The following is a 17,724-nucleotide window of genomic DNA, read 5'->3' on the forward strand; positions in this document are numbered from 1 at the left end:
ACACAGATCCAGTAAAGTAGACTCATACAGAGGTGCTCTGCCTCTGTCCCCACCTTTCAGACGTTAAAGTCTGATTCACATCTCCCCAGTGACAGGGAGCCCAAAAACCTTTCAGAGGGCTAACACTGAGATGGGTGCTCCCAAAAATCAGTTTCCCTCCAATGCAAGCGACTGCCCTGCACTGCACTTTCAGCACGGCTGGGATCCGTTCTCTGCTGCCGACCCCGTCCAGAGCTCATCTTCAGCAGCACGACCGGTTTGCTTTTGACAGATGGGAAATGGAAATGTAAAGGTTTGAGCTGCCAGTGACAAAGTCAGGGTTGAGGTGCTGTGGCATGGGTGGCTGTACAGAAGGACAGCTTTAGCGTATTAAACATAGATTATTATAAACTATTAAGGGTGCACCATTTATTACAATGTATCTTTATTAAAAAAGAAAAAAGGTGTATAGTGTTCAGAAGCTGTGAAAATAGTGTAAGAACTGTACATTGTGAACTCTGGTTATTTTTTTTTCTTGTAACATAGAAAAATGTATAAAAATTATCAAAAAGCTGATGTGCAGGGATGTTGCCTTATTGTCTGTAAAACGGAGCTCAGGAACATAACTGCTTCAAAGAGCTTCAGAATATTTTATCCGGTATCCTGGTTTGACTTCTTCCTCTATTTAAGATATACATGGATCAGAGTGTTTATGTAATAGTTCTATCCTTTTGCCTGCAGGTCAGTTGTAATAAAACTAGGATGCGACTGTGACCTTGTTATTTTCATTTTGTAAGGTCAGACGTGAATGGGAAGATTCATTAAAAGCTGTTGAAATACCTGGCTTCCAGGCCCTTCCTCCAGGTGGAGGCAGCTGTGCAGAAGAAAAGCAGCCTTCGAAACTGCTTATGCTAAATTTAAAAAAAAATAGTGTAGGGAGACCTGGATATGTTTCCTTTCTCTGGAAGACTGCTGAGCCCTCTGTGCTAATGGGGTGCCTCTCAGGTGAGCCCTGTTTGTTGCACAGAGAGGTTTTGGTGGCTCAGGACATCTCATCCCTGCAAGTGCCCACAGTCTGGGGAAAGGGCAGCTGATGCTCACAGCCCTGCAGGCTTTATTTTTGCAAGAGCAGTGAAAGTCTGCAAAGTCCAGATGATCTAGGAGTGCCAAGTCCTGGGTAGTTCCCACTGCCAAGCCTCACGGTGCTGGGACAAGTGTCTCTCCCACCTGGAAGCGACAGAGGGCTTGGAGACTGTCCAGGCAGGTGGGCAGAACTGGACCCCAGTAGCCTCACTGGGAAAGAAGACGGTGTCGGGGGAGAGGGGCCAGCCATGAGTGCCCGTACTGCTCAAACTGGCTTCATGGGCCCGCCCCAGGAGCACCCGATTCAGTGACAGGGAGAACCAGAGCATACTGGCAGGGATGATTGGTCATGCCACAACTCAGGAGCAGAAGTACTTACAAATGTGTGTAGTAGCCTGGCGTTGGCCCTCGCATTGTCTCTTCACATGGAGGGTGAGAACTTTGTCAAGAGAAGGGAAGGCAGATAACAGAGATGAAGAAAGTCTTTCTGCGTTGAGATACACAGTGTGAAAGGTTAGCGGTGGTTGAAGTCTGTCAGTTTGCATAAATTCAGTGTTTCCACCACATGAAGTTTTTTTCTGGAAAGTTCCTGTTGCCAGCACAATACTTGGGATATTTTGGACCACCTGCTGTCCCCACTCTTCAGCCAGAATCCAAGATCCCTGATTTGGTGATGTCAGGTAGAAGTCAAAATCCTACCACACACCAGGGAGAGTCCTTCCCTGCTGGGCAGATGCTAGAGGACCCAGCTCCTAACCTTACAGCTCCTTCTTCCATGAACCGGAGCTGCTCTGGGATTCTGTTCCTTTGGCACTGCAACCTGCCTTTGCGTCCTGAGATTTGTTCTTGAGGAAGCTGTCACAGCTGAAGGAGCTGAAAGAAGCTGGTGGCTGGATGCAAGTCCACCCGCACATCCCTGCACTGGGTATTCCCCTGGTCTGCAGGAGGGAGAGGAGCCCACTCCTCTCTTTTCCCCTGTGACTGTGTGGCATGCAGAAGGGACTGTATTTGTGGCCATTTTGGTTCCTCTCAGCTGCCCCTTGTTGAACTCATGCCCAGTTTTTCCTCCTGTGGACTCTTTCTTGCCCATTTGGACTTCATTGCCATTGCTGAGGATCTCTGTTGTCATTGTGTCACTGCTGAGGGTGGTACAGAAAACCTCTGACCCACGTCCCAGATGCTGCTAGTGTCTCAGACAGGACTCATGCCTGTGCGGCACCACTGTTGCTGCTCCTTTAAGCCCTCAGACAATTCCAACATTCCTTGCTTGAGTTACTCATGATGGCTTTCTCCAACCCAGGCTGGGAGTCCTCCAATGGGCATCATGACCAGGTCCATATGGCTCAACTCTGGCTTCTCCCTCTGTGCCACCACATGAGCTCTGAGGCTGCCCTGGTTTCTGTACTCAGTGCCAAGGCAGAGGAGCAGAGGTTTGAGCCAGCCTCCAGTTAGACTTTGAGCCACTGACCACTCTCTTTGTGCCCAGTGGTCCAGGCTGGCACCTCATACCAATTCCTCATACCTTTTTGCCCACTTGCATGGCTGAGGCGCTTCTCAGATCTTCACCAAGCATTATATAGCATCCAAAAAAGCGTACTGTGCTCTGTCATGATTATTACATGTCTGCGGAACTCCAAGCCCAGCTTTGTGGTTTGGATGAGTTCAAACACATCCCTGCCTCGACCCAAGCAATATGAATGCACATGTGCACGACCACCTATTCCTGTCAGTAGCACTTTGAGTTGTGTGGTCTGTATCTCCACTGATCTTCTGCTTGGCTTCCCCTAGCCTTCATCCCAGCTTCTTGTCTCCTTTGGTGGCCAGGTAAGTATAAATGAAGTGCTCTAGCCTGGGTTAATACCATAGATGCTGCTCAGAAAAAAAACAGCTCCATTTTCACTTTGACTCCTGATACAAATGACAAGTATGGTCATTGCTTTGAACGTTTGATGGGCTCAGGGAGAGAAGGAGTGGCTGCTCTGATGAATAAGAAAAGAAAGCAGCTCTTGAATTTTTCTATTATGTTTAAAGCTGTGCAAATGCTTGGAGAACAGGATGAAACACCAACTCCCTCTTCTGGAGATACACAGTGCCACCATTGTTTTGGGAATAAAATAGCAGGGCAGGCTGACTGGCTGGACTGTGGGGTATCTGCCAGACAGTGTGTGACTAAAAGCCATTATCTTTGCATAAATTTCAGATGGAAGGGCTGAGCAGGCCCTACTGCCAGGAGAAAGCCTGCATCTCCAAGCACTTGCTACTTCAAACAGCAAATCTCTGCTCAGCTGCACCAGAAGAGCTGGATGCGGGGATGTTACTCTGCAGGTGTAACTGGGCTAACATTCCCAAAAGCACATTCAGGCTCAGAAAGTAGGAAGGGTTAAGGATTTGGTGTGTTTAGAAAGGCCACCTACTCACACTAGAGAAGATGTGCTGGCTTGCAAGGTTGTATGTATTAAGTGTGTGGTATCTGTATGCATGTCCGTACTTGTGCTGTGTGAGTACAGATGTCAGAGCTATGCTGAAAACCATTGGAGAAAGTGCTTTGCATGAGCCTAACATTTCGTTAGACACCAGACACCTGCTTATTGGCAACCATGCCCCATCGTCCTGCCCAAAGCACTTCTGCTCTGTCCCTTCTTTTCCCAAATTTGGTCCATGCTCGACGTAAGTTAGCCTCCTCAGATAGAAAGACAAGAAGGAAAATTGGGATGCCTGAATTCTTTCTATGCCTCTAGAAAGAAAGTTTGCTTTAGTGGTCGATCATGACAGTTCTCTCCCTTGGCGGGGCAGGAGTGCAGCTTGTTGGATAGAGAGGGAGCCAACCAATGCTGCAGCAAACCAGATGATGTTCAGTCAGATTATTTTGAGAAGAGACAGAGATCCTGCATGCCCTTCTGAGGAAAACAGGTTTCTTACTGGAAAACAGGTTTCTTCTCAGGACGGACTGAGAACCCATCTGCTGCAGCACACCAGCAGCTCCATGGACCAACGACAAATGATTTGTCTTGAGCAGCTGTTGGATGTTTCTGAGAAGATGAGAAGAAAGAGCTTCAACATGACGCCCACCACTCATTTGCAAGACTGGTTCATGAGCCATCCAGTTTGTGACCACTGCTAATCCTGCTGACCCAGGGGACATGCTGAAATTTCAGTGCTCCACAGAAGCATGACCCAGGAGTGCTGCTCCATGTGAGCAAGCACACCCTGGCCAGCTGAAGATGCTTTAAGAGAAAAAATACCAAAACATGGAGAAAACTGTGATGGGTGTATGGTTGGAAGTTGTAGCTCAACCCTCTGTATAGTGCAGACCACAGCCATTCTCCTGGTACCCTGCACCAGGATCCTGCATTTCTTTCTCTTTCTCCCTCTGCACCTGGGTTTGAGCTAGAAAAGCAGGAGGGAAGCAAATGAGGAAGGAGGACAGAAAGATTCAGATCCTGGGATTCCATATCACAGTGATTTCCTGAAGACATTTGAATCTGATCCCAATTTCAAGAGGTTGGTATAAACCATCTTGAAATCCAGCCAATTCCTGCTTCCTGCAGAAAAGTCAGTGCAGCTGGAGCCGCCTTTTTGAGAGGATCACTACCTTTTTGAGGTGATCTGAATGCAGGGGCATTTCCAGTGAAGGATGTCGGAACCACTTCTTCGCATGGTGCTGGCTGAGGTTAGCACCAGGAAGGGAGGTGTTACTTGGATGGGAGAGGTTCAAGTGTCCCTGGCAAACATGTTTTGTTATCAGATGAGCAATGCAGGAGATGCTCCATGGCCTCTCCCACGGTCCCAGGCTTTTGTAGCTCTGAGGACCAGTAAATGCAGTGCTGCTGCTGCTGCTACAAGGCCACAGCCTTGTGCTAATCTAGCAAAAGGGGTCTCAGGACTTGTCAGGCTTGTCTGAACTAGTCTTAGCCTGCCTGGAGCTTTGCTTTAGCTTGTTTAGCTGTAACAGCAATTATCTAATCACAAGATAATTATTTCTTGCTTTGTTTTAGCTCTCCTACAATTGTGTGATGTAACACAGACTTGTGGATATTTTCGTAACAAATAGTTATAATGAGAATTTCTGTGTGTAAAAATCTATCTATCTATAGTAAAATGCATGTAGAGGACTACAGGCACGCGATGACAGCAGGGGCCTGAAGGAAGAGGCACAGGATAATGCCAGAGGCCCCAGGGCCGTAAGTATCTCATCAGTGGTCAGTCCTTTGTCATCAAAGGAATGTGATTTGGGGGTAGGGTAAAACCAGCCTTAAACAAAGACAACAAAGAACAGGCCTCTTGCATCTCTAAATCACACCAAGTACAGTAAATTCAGATGTAATGTAGAGTTATATACCAGGGAAGAATCAGGATGTTAGAAAAGGTGTGAAAATTACCCCAGTTTCCTACAGCCGATTGTAGAGTGAGGAAGAAAAACCCATCAGCATCAATATCTTTGCTTCTCCTGGCAAGGACTGAGGATGCTGACACATGCCACGGCACCCCACACCCTCCTCCTCCAGGCTGAAACCCCCAGAGAGGTAATGAAAGGTGAGCAGAGCCCCCAAGAAAAGGGGTAGGTACAAAGAGGTCTGTGAGCATTGATTAGAACCCTCTGTAACACTAACTAGTAGCGTCACTGTAACTGGACTAAAACTATTTTATTGATTCAACTCTTTTAAGATGATAATGAAACTACCAATAAATCCATGACTTTGTATAAAGAAATGCTTCCTTTTTCATGCAACAAAATTTTGAGTGTAAGAAATTGGTAGGAATACAAGGAACTTACTCCCTAACCTGCATGCAATGAGTTGGTAGAAGTTTGAGGGTGGGAGTGCCATGATTAAAAAAAAAAGCATCTCTATGAAGGCCATCTTGTCCTGCTGTGGGTAAGCCAAGATGTGCAGATAGCTTTGGTGATCTCGAAAAAACCTGGCCATACAGCTGTATCACTACCAATGCTCCAGCATGAACAAGTGTCTGGGCTTTAAAACCAGATGTCAACTATGCTGAAGCCCCCTGAGAACCTCAGTGCATCCTGCACAGCCAGAAGTCCTTCTTCCTTGGTGTTGCAGATATGGGGGTGATGGCAGGTCAAGGGGGTGCAGAGGGTCCATGCATGGGTAAGGAGTGGCCCTGGTGTCCCCCTCCACCCGAGTGAGTTTGGGGGGGGAGGGCAGGTAGAGGGTGAGGGGGAAGTGGCCAGGGATCAGCAGAGGGCTCGGGATGGGTGGTGGGTGGTAGTGTGCTCGGACAGGGGTGAGAGAGTGTCCTGTGCTCGTCAGCAGGTATGAGGGGGCTGTACATGCTGGTGTGGGGGGCAGTGGGGGCTCTGTGTGGGTGATGAGGTGCCAGGGTTGCCTGTGCACAGGAGAAGGCCAAGGGGCCCTTGGCCGACAGGCAGCCGGAGAGGGCTGGGCTGGGGGCTGCTGTGGGTACGGAGGTGGCATTAGGGTGCAGTGGGGGATGCCAGGGGTGCTGTTGTGGGTGTCACAGGGTGACGGGGTGGTGGAAGGCACTGGCAGCTTTGGTGCTGGGCTCAGGGTCTTTTGGGCTCCCCCATGATGCAGGGGTCTGTGATGTGCACATCCAAGTTCCTCCCGCTGCCGCCCCTTCATCCACCACACACGCGAGATCGCAGGGTATTCCTGTTGAGCCCAGAAGGGCTGAGGACTAGATGTTTCCCCATGTCACTTGGGAGAGGAAACCGTGCCTAAAACAGGGTATGTCTTGACCTGGGAGCTGGTGGAAAGATGCTGTCGACGTCTCAGTGCCTCCCGTGGAGGAAGCGTTAGATGGTACGCTGAGCCAGGCATCTCACATACAAAAATCTTGCCAAAGGCATGAAGAATGTTATTTGACTCTTCGAACATTTTTTTGCTTTATATTTCCTGTATTTTTCAGGCAGGAAGGCCCAGGGAGAGTGGAACATCACTGGGATCCTCCAGTGATGGAGGTTTTTCCTTTGTCAAATTCAGGCTTTGATGGGAAGGAAAACCCCAGGACCCTAAATCCCTTGGGACAGCCTGTGTGGGAAAATCACCCACCCATTGAAGGCACTAGCTCCTTCAGGGCAAGGTGAATACAGTTCATCAGCAAGTGCTGAGCAAAAGAAGGCAGAGCATCCATGGCCTTGCTCTGACACAAAGTGTACCAGGAAGGACGAGAGCTGTCCGAGATGCAGAACACCACGGCACAGCAGCAGGGTTACAAAGCAGTAGGGAACAACCCTGAAGCTGTAAATGCGAGGGTCTTGCAGCGACCAGTGGGGCCAGGCTCTGGCATCCCTGCCTGGGAGGGCAGGAAACTGAAACACTTCCCATATGGGACCAAGGGTCATGCCCGGCCAGCAAGCTGCTGGGGAGGTGGATGGTGGTGGCTGAGTGTGGATGGGGCTTTGCAGGTCCTTCTCTGGCCAAGGCAATGGAGGGGGAGAGCAGGTCCTCTCCTGCCAGCACAGCCCGTGCTTTCCCAGGAGGCTGCTCCAGCGGGGCACGGCTGGAGCAGAGCTGAGCTGAGCTCTTCTCCGAGCAGCAGAGGAGCTCTGCTGCAGGTATTTTTGGGGCCTGGAAGGAGACCTCAGGAGACCATCCAAACCCTCCCTCTGCCCCACAGCAGGACCTTGGTCTGGACTCAGCCTCCCCAAATGCTCTGGTCCAAACCTTGGTACCCGACAAGCATCTTTGCTGCACATCAAAGCTATGACTCCCTGTACGACTCGCCCTGCTCTTTGCCTTTTACACCGTCCTCCCAGCTCATCTTCTGCAGGTTGAACAACACAGGCAGGCTTTCCTCAATGGGCAGATGGGACAGCTGAGTGCTCCTGTCCATCAGTATTCCCAAAACAATCCTAGACTGAGGCTTGTATTCTCATTCTCTGAGTAGCCATAACTTGGCTCAGTCCAGGCAATTTGTCACAACACATTTGCTTGTAGAGTGTAGTTTAGAGATTAAAAGATGTTCATAGGAACTAGTTGTTTTTTCATCTACATCATTTCAGATTCACTTCTGCAATGTCTCAGGATTGTTTCACTTTTTAAGCCCATCTGTGGACACACAGGCAGTCCCTTCCTGCAAACAGGTGGGTGAATGTCCTGGGAACCCTTTTTTGATCAAAGGAAAGATGTGATGAATCTGGAAACCAACACTAATGGGTACTGGGAAGAAGGAACCAGGGTCCCTACAGGGAGAGCTCTCCAGCCTGCCTCTGCTACTCGCCTGCAGGCAACAGGAGGTTCAGCGGCAGGGGGGGCTCTGCCTGTGCCCACCACGCGCCCCGTGTCCCACAGCCCACCGTCCCACAGCCCACCGACGCTGGGAGCTCGGCTGCTGGAAAACGCAAAGGGGTTTGGGCAGGGTGCCAACCGCTGCCTTTGAAGGCAACACTGACCGAGGAGCAGGGTTTGCAGGAGAACAAAGCGAAACCAAAGCCAACAGAAGAAAAAGCCTTCAGAAGCAGGAGACTCCAGCTAGCTTGTTTAGAAATCTTCCAGGAGAAACTGTTGCTGTGAGAGAAACACTTCTGTTCTTGCAAGGACTGTAGCTGCCCCAGAGCGTGGAGCTGATACCAAATGGTTGCAGCTGGGATGGCTGCGGCTGCCCAGCCGGCGAAATCAAACAGCAAACTGTGAGCAGACGGGTAGCAAGAGAGAGGGGTTTTTAATAATGAAGGTGTTGCTGGTAACATAGGTAAGGAAATGTGCTTGCTTACAAGTTTGAAGCTGACAGCATCCCTTTAAATAAGGAAATACATTTGCTGAGAGCAGAAAGTTATCTGGAAAGCCCTGTACAATGACGCAGTGTAGTAACTAACACTACTCTGTTTCAAGTGCTATTAATATTCTCCATGGACCGGCTTCAAAAATCTCTCATTTAGAAAAAGAAATTCTTTTAAAAAAATGCAACCTGTGATCGTCTATCCTAGCAGTGCACTGTGACCATTTGTACAATAGAAAAGTGGTGCTTTAAATAGTGAGTTGAAAGCTACTGCCATGTGCTTTATACAGCATGCAACAACGCCACGAACTGGAGACACAGCAGGGGCTGCAGAGCCTCCTCCAACAGCTCCAGCATCCCTGGGGGGACTGCCCCACGGGAGCCACGGCCAGGCTGCCCACAGGCCCCTCGCGCCGGACCTCCTCCCCAGCTGCTGCATCTCCGATGTGCTGTCCTTCCAGTAACACAAATATTAAATATGCTCAGTCTGTAAATAGTTTAACAATCTTTGTCAGCAACAATATTTACTTTGGTAAAACCAGAATTGCAGAGAAGTAGACGTGTCCGTCAAACAGTCTGCAGCAAGTTCTTTGGTGGAAGCCAAGATGTGAAGCAAAGGCTCCTTCTCTCTAGAGCCTGAGGAAGTATATTGCACAAAGACTCATAGGAGAAATGCTGGTGACTTCAAACGGGAGGCATCACTGCAGGAGAGCATTCATCTCTGCCGGCTTCAGGAGAACTAGCTCCTCTAGGCTCAGTGATTCACAGCTGTTCTCTGGATGGCCTTGCTCTGGGCTGAGTGAACAGTGATGCTGGAGTAAACTTGGGAAGAAGGGGATGACTGCTGGGGATCAAGAAGGAATGGGAAGAAGGACAGAGGGATGGACGGCGGAGAAGTGGAGGCAACAAAAGCTCTCACAAAATGGCAGCCATGCAAGGGCCCGCTCAGCCCTGCCCCATGCGCAGGTCACTGAGTGCCCGTTTCTGGCACCCCTGCTTCCAGGTCATGCAAGGTGATGGAGATCCATCCTGACTTCTGGCTGTGCAAAGGACAGCCCCTTCAAAGCCTGGCTGTATTTTCTATATGACTTGCTCCTACCTTGGACCAAAACTCATTACACATCTCTTCGTCCGTACCACACTAGCTGGGACATGGCAGCTCCACAGGCATGCCACGTCCCTTCAACACCTGTACGTACAGCCTGAGCAGCTACCTCCAACGTCCAGAGCTCTCTGCTCTAAGGTCACAGGCTTCAGCCTGTTTCAGTTCAGACTACAACTGGGATGGCTCCTGGACTTTCAACCCCCCAGGCACCATGACAAGGTGCCATCACAAACATGGTGGTCTCCATCTCTCATCCACCTGGAGCAGAGCTGTGCAGGGACTGGGCAACGCAGCTTCGGGGGCAGGAGGAAGGAAGCAAGGTGAGCCTGGATGTGTGGAGAAGTGTGCTTGCTGCCCTGGCTGGGCAGAGCCTCCCTGCTCCCATACCCCCTGGCCTGGGCATGGCCAAGATGAGCCCAGCAGGATTGCCTGAAGGGCTGGATGGACAGGAGGGGTGTAGAGGAGGGGGCAGCAATGGGCTCTCCTCTCCGTGATTTCCCATTGCCACCCAGGTGAGGTCTCCTCACCACACAGTTTTGTCATGAGCTGCTCCAGTTCTCACGAGAGTGACTGCTAAAACTGGGAGGAAAAAAGATAAAAGAAACAAAACTGAAATTCTTGTCAATCTAAAGATGTGTTGTTAAAGGCACTGGTGTCCTCTGTGGGGACGTGTCAATGGAGGAAAACCAAAGTTCCAGAGCTGTTGTGCTGTCAGTTTGCACTAATTGGAAATTCAAACAAGTTTATATGCTGGGAAAATGACTCCAGTTTCCCCTGGAAGTGGCATATTAGCCCTGTGTGTTCTCCGTCATGACAGAAACACTGTACTGGCTGCTGCAGGCTTACAGTACCCTGCCTCCACCCCCCTCCCCTTCACCACTGCTGCAGATGCAGGTCCATGCTGGTGTTTAGATTGAGATCGGTAACATCTAGGAAATCAATGTTGAAGATGCTGGGACCCGCGGGGGTGAGTGAGCCAAAGCCGGTGGCAGAGCTGGGAGGGGTGAGGTCCAGCCACTCCATCGTTTCCCATGGAGACTCAGTGAAACTCATTTGTAAACCGGAGCCATCAGCAGGGGAAGGGGAGAGCTGGGTTTCCATAGGTGAGAGGGGAGTCTGTAAAATCTCCTGGGAGGTGAGCAGTTCATCTGCGGCTTTGCCGGAGAACCCCTCCATCATCCCTTCAAAGTGGGACTCTTCTCCCCCCATCTTCAGCAGGGCGATTTCACTGACCCTCCCCAGGGGACTGTGGGCATTCAGCAGGACCTCGAGGTGAGCATCACTGCTGCCCGGACAGTGCTCAAAGGAGAGCTGGGCTGAGGAGACCTGCTCAAACGCGGTGGATGACTTTGGGAGAGAAGCGCTGGAGTTCCCTGTAGACACTGTTATCTGAGGTACTTTCTGGAGGCAGGACCGATCTTCCTTGGCATTGGCTGGCATTTCTGTCAACAAATGAGAGGGGTTTGAGGTGCTCTGGCAGTACCCACCACTGCTGGGCGCAGGCGCACCACCACAACTCCCCAGCTGGGCTCTTGGGCATGCCTATGGAGACTCACTCCCCACTCAATCCCCTTGGCATTGCTTACCCACCCTCCCTGTGGGAAGCCACGCATGTTCCTGCTGTCTGACCTCGACTCCCCTGGTCTTGGACACAGTCCCCAGGACACGAGCACTGGCAGCTGTCCCCACTCCCCACGGGGCTGGGCACGGGCTGTGCATGGGAAAGGGCACAGGCAGCACTTTGCACAGGGGAGGATGCTGGCAGTGCTCTATGTGGGAGATGGCACTAGGAATGATGGGGGACACTGGGAGCTCTGCATGGGGAGGGTGCTGGCAGTGCTGTGCACTGGGCTGCTGCCCTGCTGTCCCTTCTCTCTGCGCAGTCTGCATAAGCGATAACCAAGCCCCAACCACCCCACCAGGCCTGCACATGCAGGAGCAGGCTCCAGGAGGGCCAATATGGTTTTGGATTCAGTCTTGGTGGCTACTGGCACAGGGAGGGGAAATGAAAGCTGTACTCAACTCAGGCAGCTCTGCTGGGGTGCACAGAGTGCACTGAGCCCCACGGACTGGTGCTGGCTTGGAGGGGAAGCCCTGGAGGGGAACAGGGAAGCAGTGCGTACCTCCGCTCTCAATCAGCACGTCCAGGAGCTCGTCCATCTGCTGACTTCGTGTCATCTGCTGCAGCAAACAACAAAGAGGAGAGTAGAGGGCGTTATGAGGAGAGTCCCTCTGGCCACAAGCCAAGTAGGTGGCTCTAGACCCCACAAATGGCTTTTTCCCATGCAGGCGAGATGCCACTCCAACACAGGACTGGCAGCGACTTTCAGATGAGCACTGCAGGGCCCTGGGACAAGCACGGCAGGTCTGGGGAGCATGGCACCAGGTTTCCCCAGCCCTGCCGCCGATCCTCTGCTCAGTGGCCACCACAGACTGCCTCTTCCCAGGCCCATCAGGACACGACGACTTTTTAGACCCAGCACCTCGCACTGGCATGTGCCTCCTTGCACTCCCTGGGGACAATGCATTGTCACCCTCCTCTCCCTGACCGGAGACTGGAAGAACTGTCTGCATGCCTCCCTGCCAGCCAGCATAAGCCCATTTTTATCACTGCCAACAGCAACACTCCATTTTCCTAAAGGCACCATCATGACTGGCACTGACACTGCTGACAGACTCTCACAAGTACAGGGTTCATGGGCGATGGAGACAGTCCTCCCCATGGGAACAGCACTCCAGGGTAAGGCTAAGGGAGGCAGATGCATGGAGAAGGGCACTTTGGTAATGGGCTAAAGAGGGAAGATGAGGTTTCCTGGTGACTTGGAAAGGCTCAAGAGTCTGTTTCTCACATAGCACTGAGCACCCCAAAGAAGAGTGCACTAAACTCCTGGGGTATTTGTGTGGGATGTCAGGACCCCAGGGTGGACTGGCACCTTTCATCAGCACAGAAGACACTATCCCATCTAGCGTGGTGTCTGACTGCTTTGTGGCAGTCATTCAGCAACTAATCCTTCAAGAAAAGCCCATTCCTTATGGAAACAGAGCTGTCCTACCCAAAGACCCCATAATGGATTTTAACTCCTGCATATGAGTTACATTAACTGCAAAAGAATACCCTGCGCAGCCCTAGCCCTATAGAAAATAAAAATCATGCAGTTACCTGCTTTACTGCATCCTCATAGGGTGGAGGCTGCTTTACCTCTGAGAGAGCTGGGCTTGACTTACAAAAACTTGGGGATGGAATAGAAAACTTTTGACCTGCCTGCGTAGCCATCTGCGTGGGGGAAATACAGGGAAATGGAGTCAATGCACAGGGAGGCACAGCGGGAGGCCCAGCTCTCTTTCACCCCTGTTGAAGCCAGAGTGGTGCTGGGGAAATTAATAATTTCATGGGTCAAATAATCTGAAAGAAAGTGCCTGGCCTCCAGGCAGGAGAGAGGGAGGTAAACGAATTTCATCAGCTAGCTCTGAGACCCAGGGCCAGGCTGACCTCTGGTTGCTGCTGGAGCACAGGCATGATGCTGCAGAGCATACTGGTGCTCAGCCCAGCCGTGAACATGCAGAGCAAGGGGGAGAGAGAAACAGGCTGCTGGTGGTCGGCTGCACCAGCCAGTGATGCAGCACTTCCCCGGCTGCCGGCTGCCTCCCAGCCCCTCTGCTGGGGACCCTCTCCATCACCAGCTGTCCGGGGGCACCTCGCAGAGCCCAGACCAGGGAAGACCACTCAAAAGAGTCACTACCAGGTCAGCACCTAGGCTTTCCCTGTGCCAAACACCTGCGTACCAGTGCCAGCTTTTTGCCAGTGTCTCCTTCCTGGAGGGACCTCACTGGAAGGTACAGTTCCTGCCAGCCGCTGTCCCCATCGCCTCTAGGCCCTTGTGTGCTCTCTCCCACTGCCTGGCTGCGGCTGCCTTTGTCCCATGAGAGCCAGCACCAGGGATGCAGCATGGCCCTGGCAGGTGGGTCGGATCCAGAAGTGGGTCCAGGGCAGTGGTGAGGTCACTCGGCTTGGCCATGCACATCCTGGCCACCTTTCTGTGGAGGTCAGCTGGGAGAAACAGTATCCATGGCTTGGGGGGGAAGGCACTCCAATGCTGGGCACAGAAAGGGAGCTGTGGCTGAAGAGGAACCCTTGCCCCTGGGAGCCCCTTGCAGGCATCAGAGGAATGTCTGGGATGGGTGGTGTCGCAGCCAGGATGAGCTGCAGGATACCATGGGGCCATCGCCTCCGTATGCCCCTTGCGCTTGGGCAGCAAGGAAGGAGCTGGAGATGCCCCCGAGGTGTTGCTGCTCCCTGCTAATGCTGCCCAGTCGTCCAGAGCAGCCCCGCTGCCTCTCCTGGAGTATCACCTCACAGCACCATGTCCCACTGCCTATTGTACCCACAGCTCTGCCCCATTGCCCAGCTCACCTCTACATCTCCATGCTCCACTGCTGAGGTCACCACTGCATCCCACTGCCCACTGCATCCCCTGCTTTCTGCCCCATTGCCCAGTTTATCCACAGCACTGCTCCCCATTGCCCAGCTCATCCAAAGCAATGCTCCCCATTGCCCATTTGATACCAGCAGCAAGCCCCACTGCCTGCCTCATCCTGACAGCACTGCACTCCACTGCTCGTCCCACTGGCAGCACTCTGTCTCTCTGTCCCGCTCACCCTAAATTGCTCCCCATTGCCCACCTCACTGGCAGTGCTGTGTGTCAGCTGCCTTTGTCACCTATCTCACCATTCTCTGAATGGTTTAGAGACAACACTGCATCTCACTTTCTGCCACCTCGCAGCACTGCACCCCAACTGCCCATCGCCTGCTGCACACTGCTCAGTGGGCTAACTGTGGGAATGCGATTCATGAGCTGCCTTGCCTGAGCACTGGGTGTTTCGCAGTGGCTGTCGCTCTGCTGTGAGGCTGTTGTGCACTCAGCGTGCACTTGATATACATCTTCCCTGAATGCAGTGTGCATGCCTGGCACCACTGTGTCTGTTTTACAGACTGAATGATAGGTGTTGCTGCTGCCTTGGAAACGCTGGTAGGGTGTTGGGATGAATTGGGGCTGTGATCAGCAGCACCTTGTGCTGCTTTTGTGTGCTGGCAGTGTGTGCCCCTCTCCAAGCTTTTGCACCTGTCCAGAGGGCTGAGTGAGGAGTAGTGGATGCTGAAGGGACAACTCTCTGCTGCGCTGGTTGCCTGGTGGGAAGGCACAAGCTCTATCTGACTGCAGACCCCAATTGCAAGCCCTGCTCTATCGTCCCAAGAAAAGGCTTCCCATACGACAGGGGAAACTGCCCTCCTTCAACCCAGTGGTCAAAATCCCTCACATGCTGCTAGGAGCCACGATGGCTCAGCAAGATGCTGAAAAGCCCTGCAACACTGCAGCAGAGCTCTCCTAGGGGTGTAGGAAGCTGTGCCAGGGATCTCCCAGGGGCTGAGGCATCTGTGCTGGTGCTTCCCTGCTGTGGATAGAGCCGTGCCAGAGCTCCATGGGGCAGAGGCAGAGGGAGCTGTGCCAGGGCTTCCCCAGCGTGGAGGGAGACATGCTGGGGCTCCATGGGGCAGCAGCGAGCTGTGCCAGGGCCTTCCCCTGAGGGGAGAATCAACTGAGTTAGGGCTCTTTTAGGGCAGAAAAAGCTGTGCCAATGCTCCCCCAGGGCAGAGGGAGCTGTGCCAGGACTCCTCCAGGGGCAGAGGGAGCTGTGCCAGCGCTTAAACAGGGGCAGAGGAAGCTTTGCCAGGTCTCCCCAGGGCAGAGGGAGCTGTGCCAGCGCTCCACAGGGCAGAGGATGCTGTGCCAGGAGTCCCCCAGGACATAGAGAGCTTTGCCAGTGCTCACCCAGGGGCAGAGAGAGCTGTGCTGTGGTCCCCTGGGGAAGAGGGGAGCTGTGCCAGGGCTCCCGCAGGGCAGAAGGAGATGTGCTAGGGCTCCATGGGGCACGGGAGGTGTGCTGTGACCCCCCAGGGAAATTGGATGCGGTGGCAGCAGGACTCCCCAGGAGATGCCCTGCAAAGGACCCTGAGGTGTCCATCTGGGCTACTCCCTGCCTTTCCAGGCAGCTCCGCATAGTGCTACGGCCCCCTGGGTACCCACCCTGGGTGCCAGCAGTCCCAGTCTGATAGGAAAGGACTCAAACTGGGATGTTTGACTGACTGCCCACAGACACCAGCTCATTTACCACTGCGTTGCCATCTGGGGTCCTCTCCACTTACCGATGCTGTGCGAAGGCAACTGTTGGTCTGCGGGGACCCACTGCGCCCTTCTGCCTGTGAGCCAGGGGACACCGAGAGGAGATAGTGGCTGTTGGGGGACGGCGGCAGGCTGATGTGCTGGGGGCTCTTTGCAGCCCCGAGTGGAGAGTGCTGGGGGGAGCACTGTGGGCTCAGGAATGTTGAGGAGGTGATGGTGCTTTGCCCTGCAGGCTCCAAGCAGTGGCTATTTACAATGTGAGGCAGCTGCGGCACCCCACAGTTACTTAATTTATCCGAGCTGCTGGCTTGGCCTTTCAAGGCAGTTTGTTTGGATGCAAATGGACAGCTGGACACTGTGTTTTCTTGCTTGATGGGGACACCAAAGAAATGCTGAGTAGGCTGCTGCTTCTCCTCAAGGCCATTGCTTCTCTTTCGCTTCTGGAGTTGCATCCGTAGCTCTTCCACCTGCCTCTGCTCTTGCTGCAGCTTCCACGTCAGTTCATTGATGACCTTCTGCTTCTCCACCAGCATCTTGTCTTTCTCGGTGTCGATCCCTTCCAGTTCCAGCTGGATGCTCCCTCCATTCATGCTGCTCATGAGGCTTTCTTCAGCACTGCCATGAACTGGAGATGGTTGGAGACCAAACTGTGGAGAAGACATGGGCCCATCATTGAATGTGTCTGGCAAAGAGCCACTCACAGAGAGGTCGGAGGAGGCTGGAGAGATGGGTGGGGTGGAGCTGGTGCTGCCAAAGTGGTAGAAGCCATTTGATAACATGTTGGTGGAGGACTGCGACTGGTAACTTGACAGGGTGCTTGTTGGAGTGACTGGGAAGGTGACAGTGGTGATCTCACTGAAGTTTGGCACTGCGTTGCTGCCGCACTCCTGGAAGGGCCGCAGCCGTTCCATCAGTGCTGTTTTGGTACCCGACACAGGCAGGCCTCGTATTCGGAGCTGCTGTCTCAGTTCTGACACCTAGAAGGAAAGTCACCAACGATCAGTCCCAATGGCAGATGAGCCCTTTAGAAACCAAACATTTCTAATAAGGAGTCTCAGATCACAGGCTCCCAGCTTCCTGCTTTAAAGCTCTGGCCCCCCAGGTGCTCACTGTCTCACCTGCAGTCACCAGAGTCACCATGCACAGCCCTGACCACTGCCCGTCCTGCAGGACCTCAACCTTTCCTAATAGGAGAACCTTCCTTTTTCCTCCAGGAACTGTGACTGCACTCCATGAACCAGCAGTGGTCCTTGGGCCACAGAGGTAACCCAAGATTCCATTCCTAGCAGTAGGTTTCTACATGAGAAGAGGACTTTCACACAGACCAGGAACTAGCTGATGGCATCCTTTAGCTCAGAGAATGTGACCACGTACCTTGGAACCAGATACTCCATGTTCAGGCATCTGCACACAGTTCAGGCATCTGAGCTGGGGCATCGTTATGGCCAAATTCATGTTATTTCTACATCATCTTATTTCTTTCTCTAATGAGTATTGCCCCCAGGTCTCTGTTCCTAAAAGGGCTTGGCCTTCCCCATGGCTGAGGCTCCATTAACAAAGTATAAAAGAACCATTGATGTGAGTGATTCTCCCATACGCCCTGCCTGTCTTGCCTACTTGAGAGATTTAGGCACTGTTCAAAGCTGTGCTCGTAGCTGCAGACTCCAGGAGCTACCT

At 52.5% G+C, this 17,724-nt stretch overlaps 1 protein-coding gene across 1 annotated transcript in view; it reads right to left on the reverse strand.

Moving 5' to 3' along the window:
* Nucleotides 1-8,708: 8,708 nt before the first annotated feature.
* MYOCD (myocardin) overlaps nt 8,709-17,724 on the reverse strand; it is a 28,137-nt gene continuing 19,121 nt past the window's right edge. The window contains exons 9-12 of the mRNA XM_059828181.1: nt 16,071-17,024; nt 13,029-13,142; nt 11,992-12,049; nt 8,709-11,310 (exon numbers count right to left, since the gene is read on the reverse strand). Coding sequence (XP_059684164.1) covers nt 10,742-11,310; nt 11,992-12,049; nt 13,029-13,142; nt 16,071-17,024 — 1,695 coding nt within the window. The 3' untranslated portion in view covers nt 8,709-10,741. The remainder of the gene's footprint in view (nt 11,311-11,991; nt 12,050-13,028; nt 13,143-16,070; nt 17,025-17,724) is intronic.

This window comes from Gavia stellata, chromosome 22, assembly GCF_030936135.1.
Source record: "Gavia stellata isolate bGavSte3 chromosome 22, bGavSte3.hap2, whole genome shotgun sequence".
Lineage (NCBI taxonomy): Eukaryota > Metazoa > Chordata > Aves > Gaviiformes > Gaviidae > Gavia > Gavia stellata.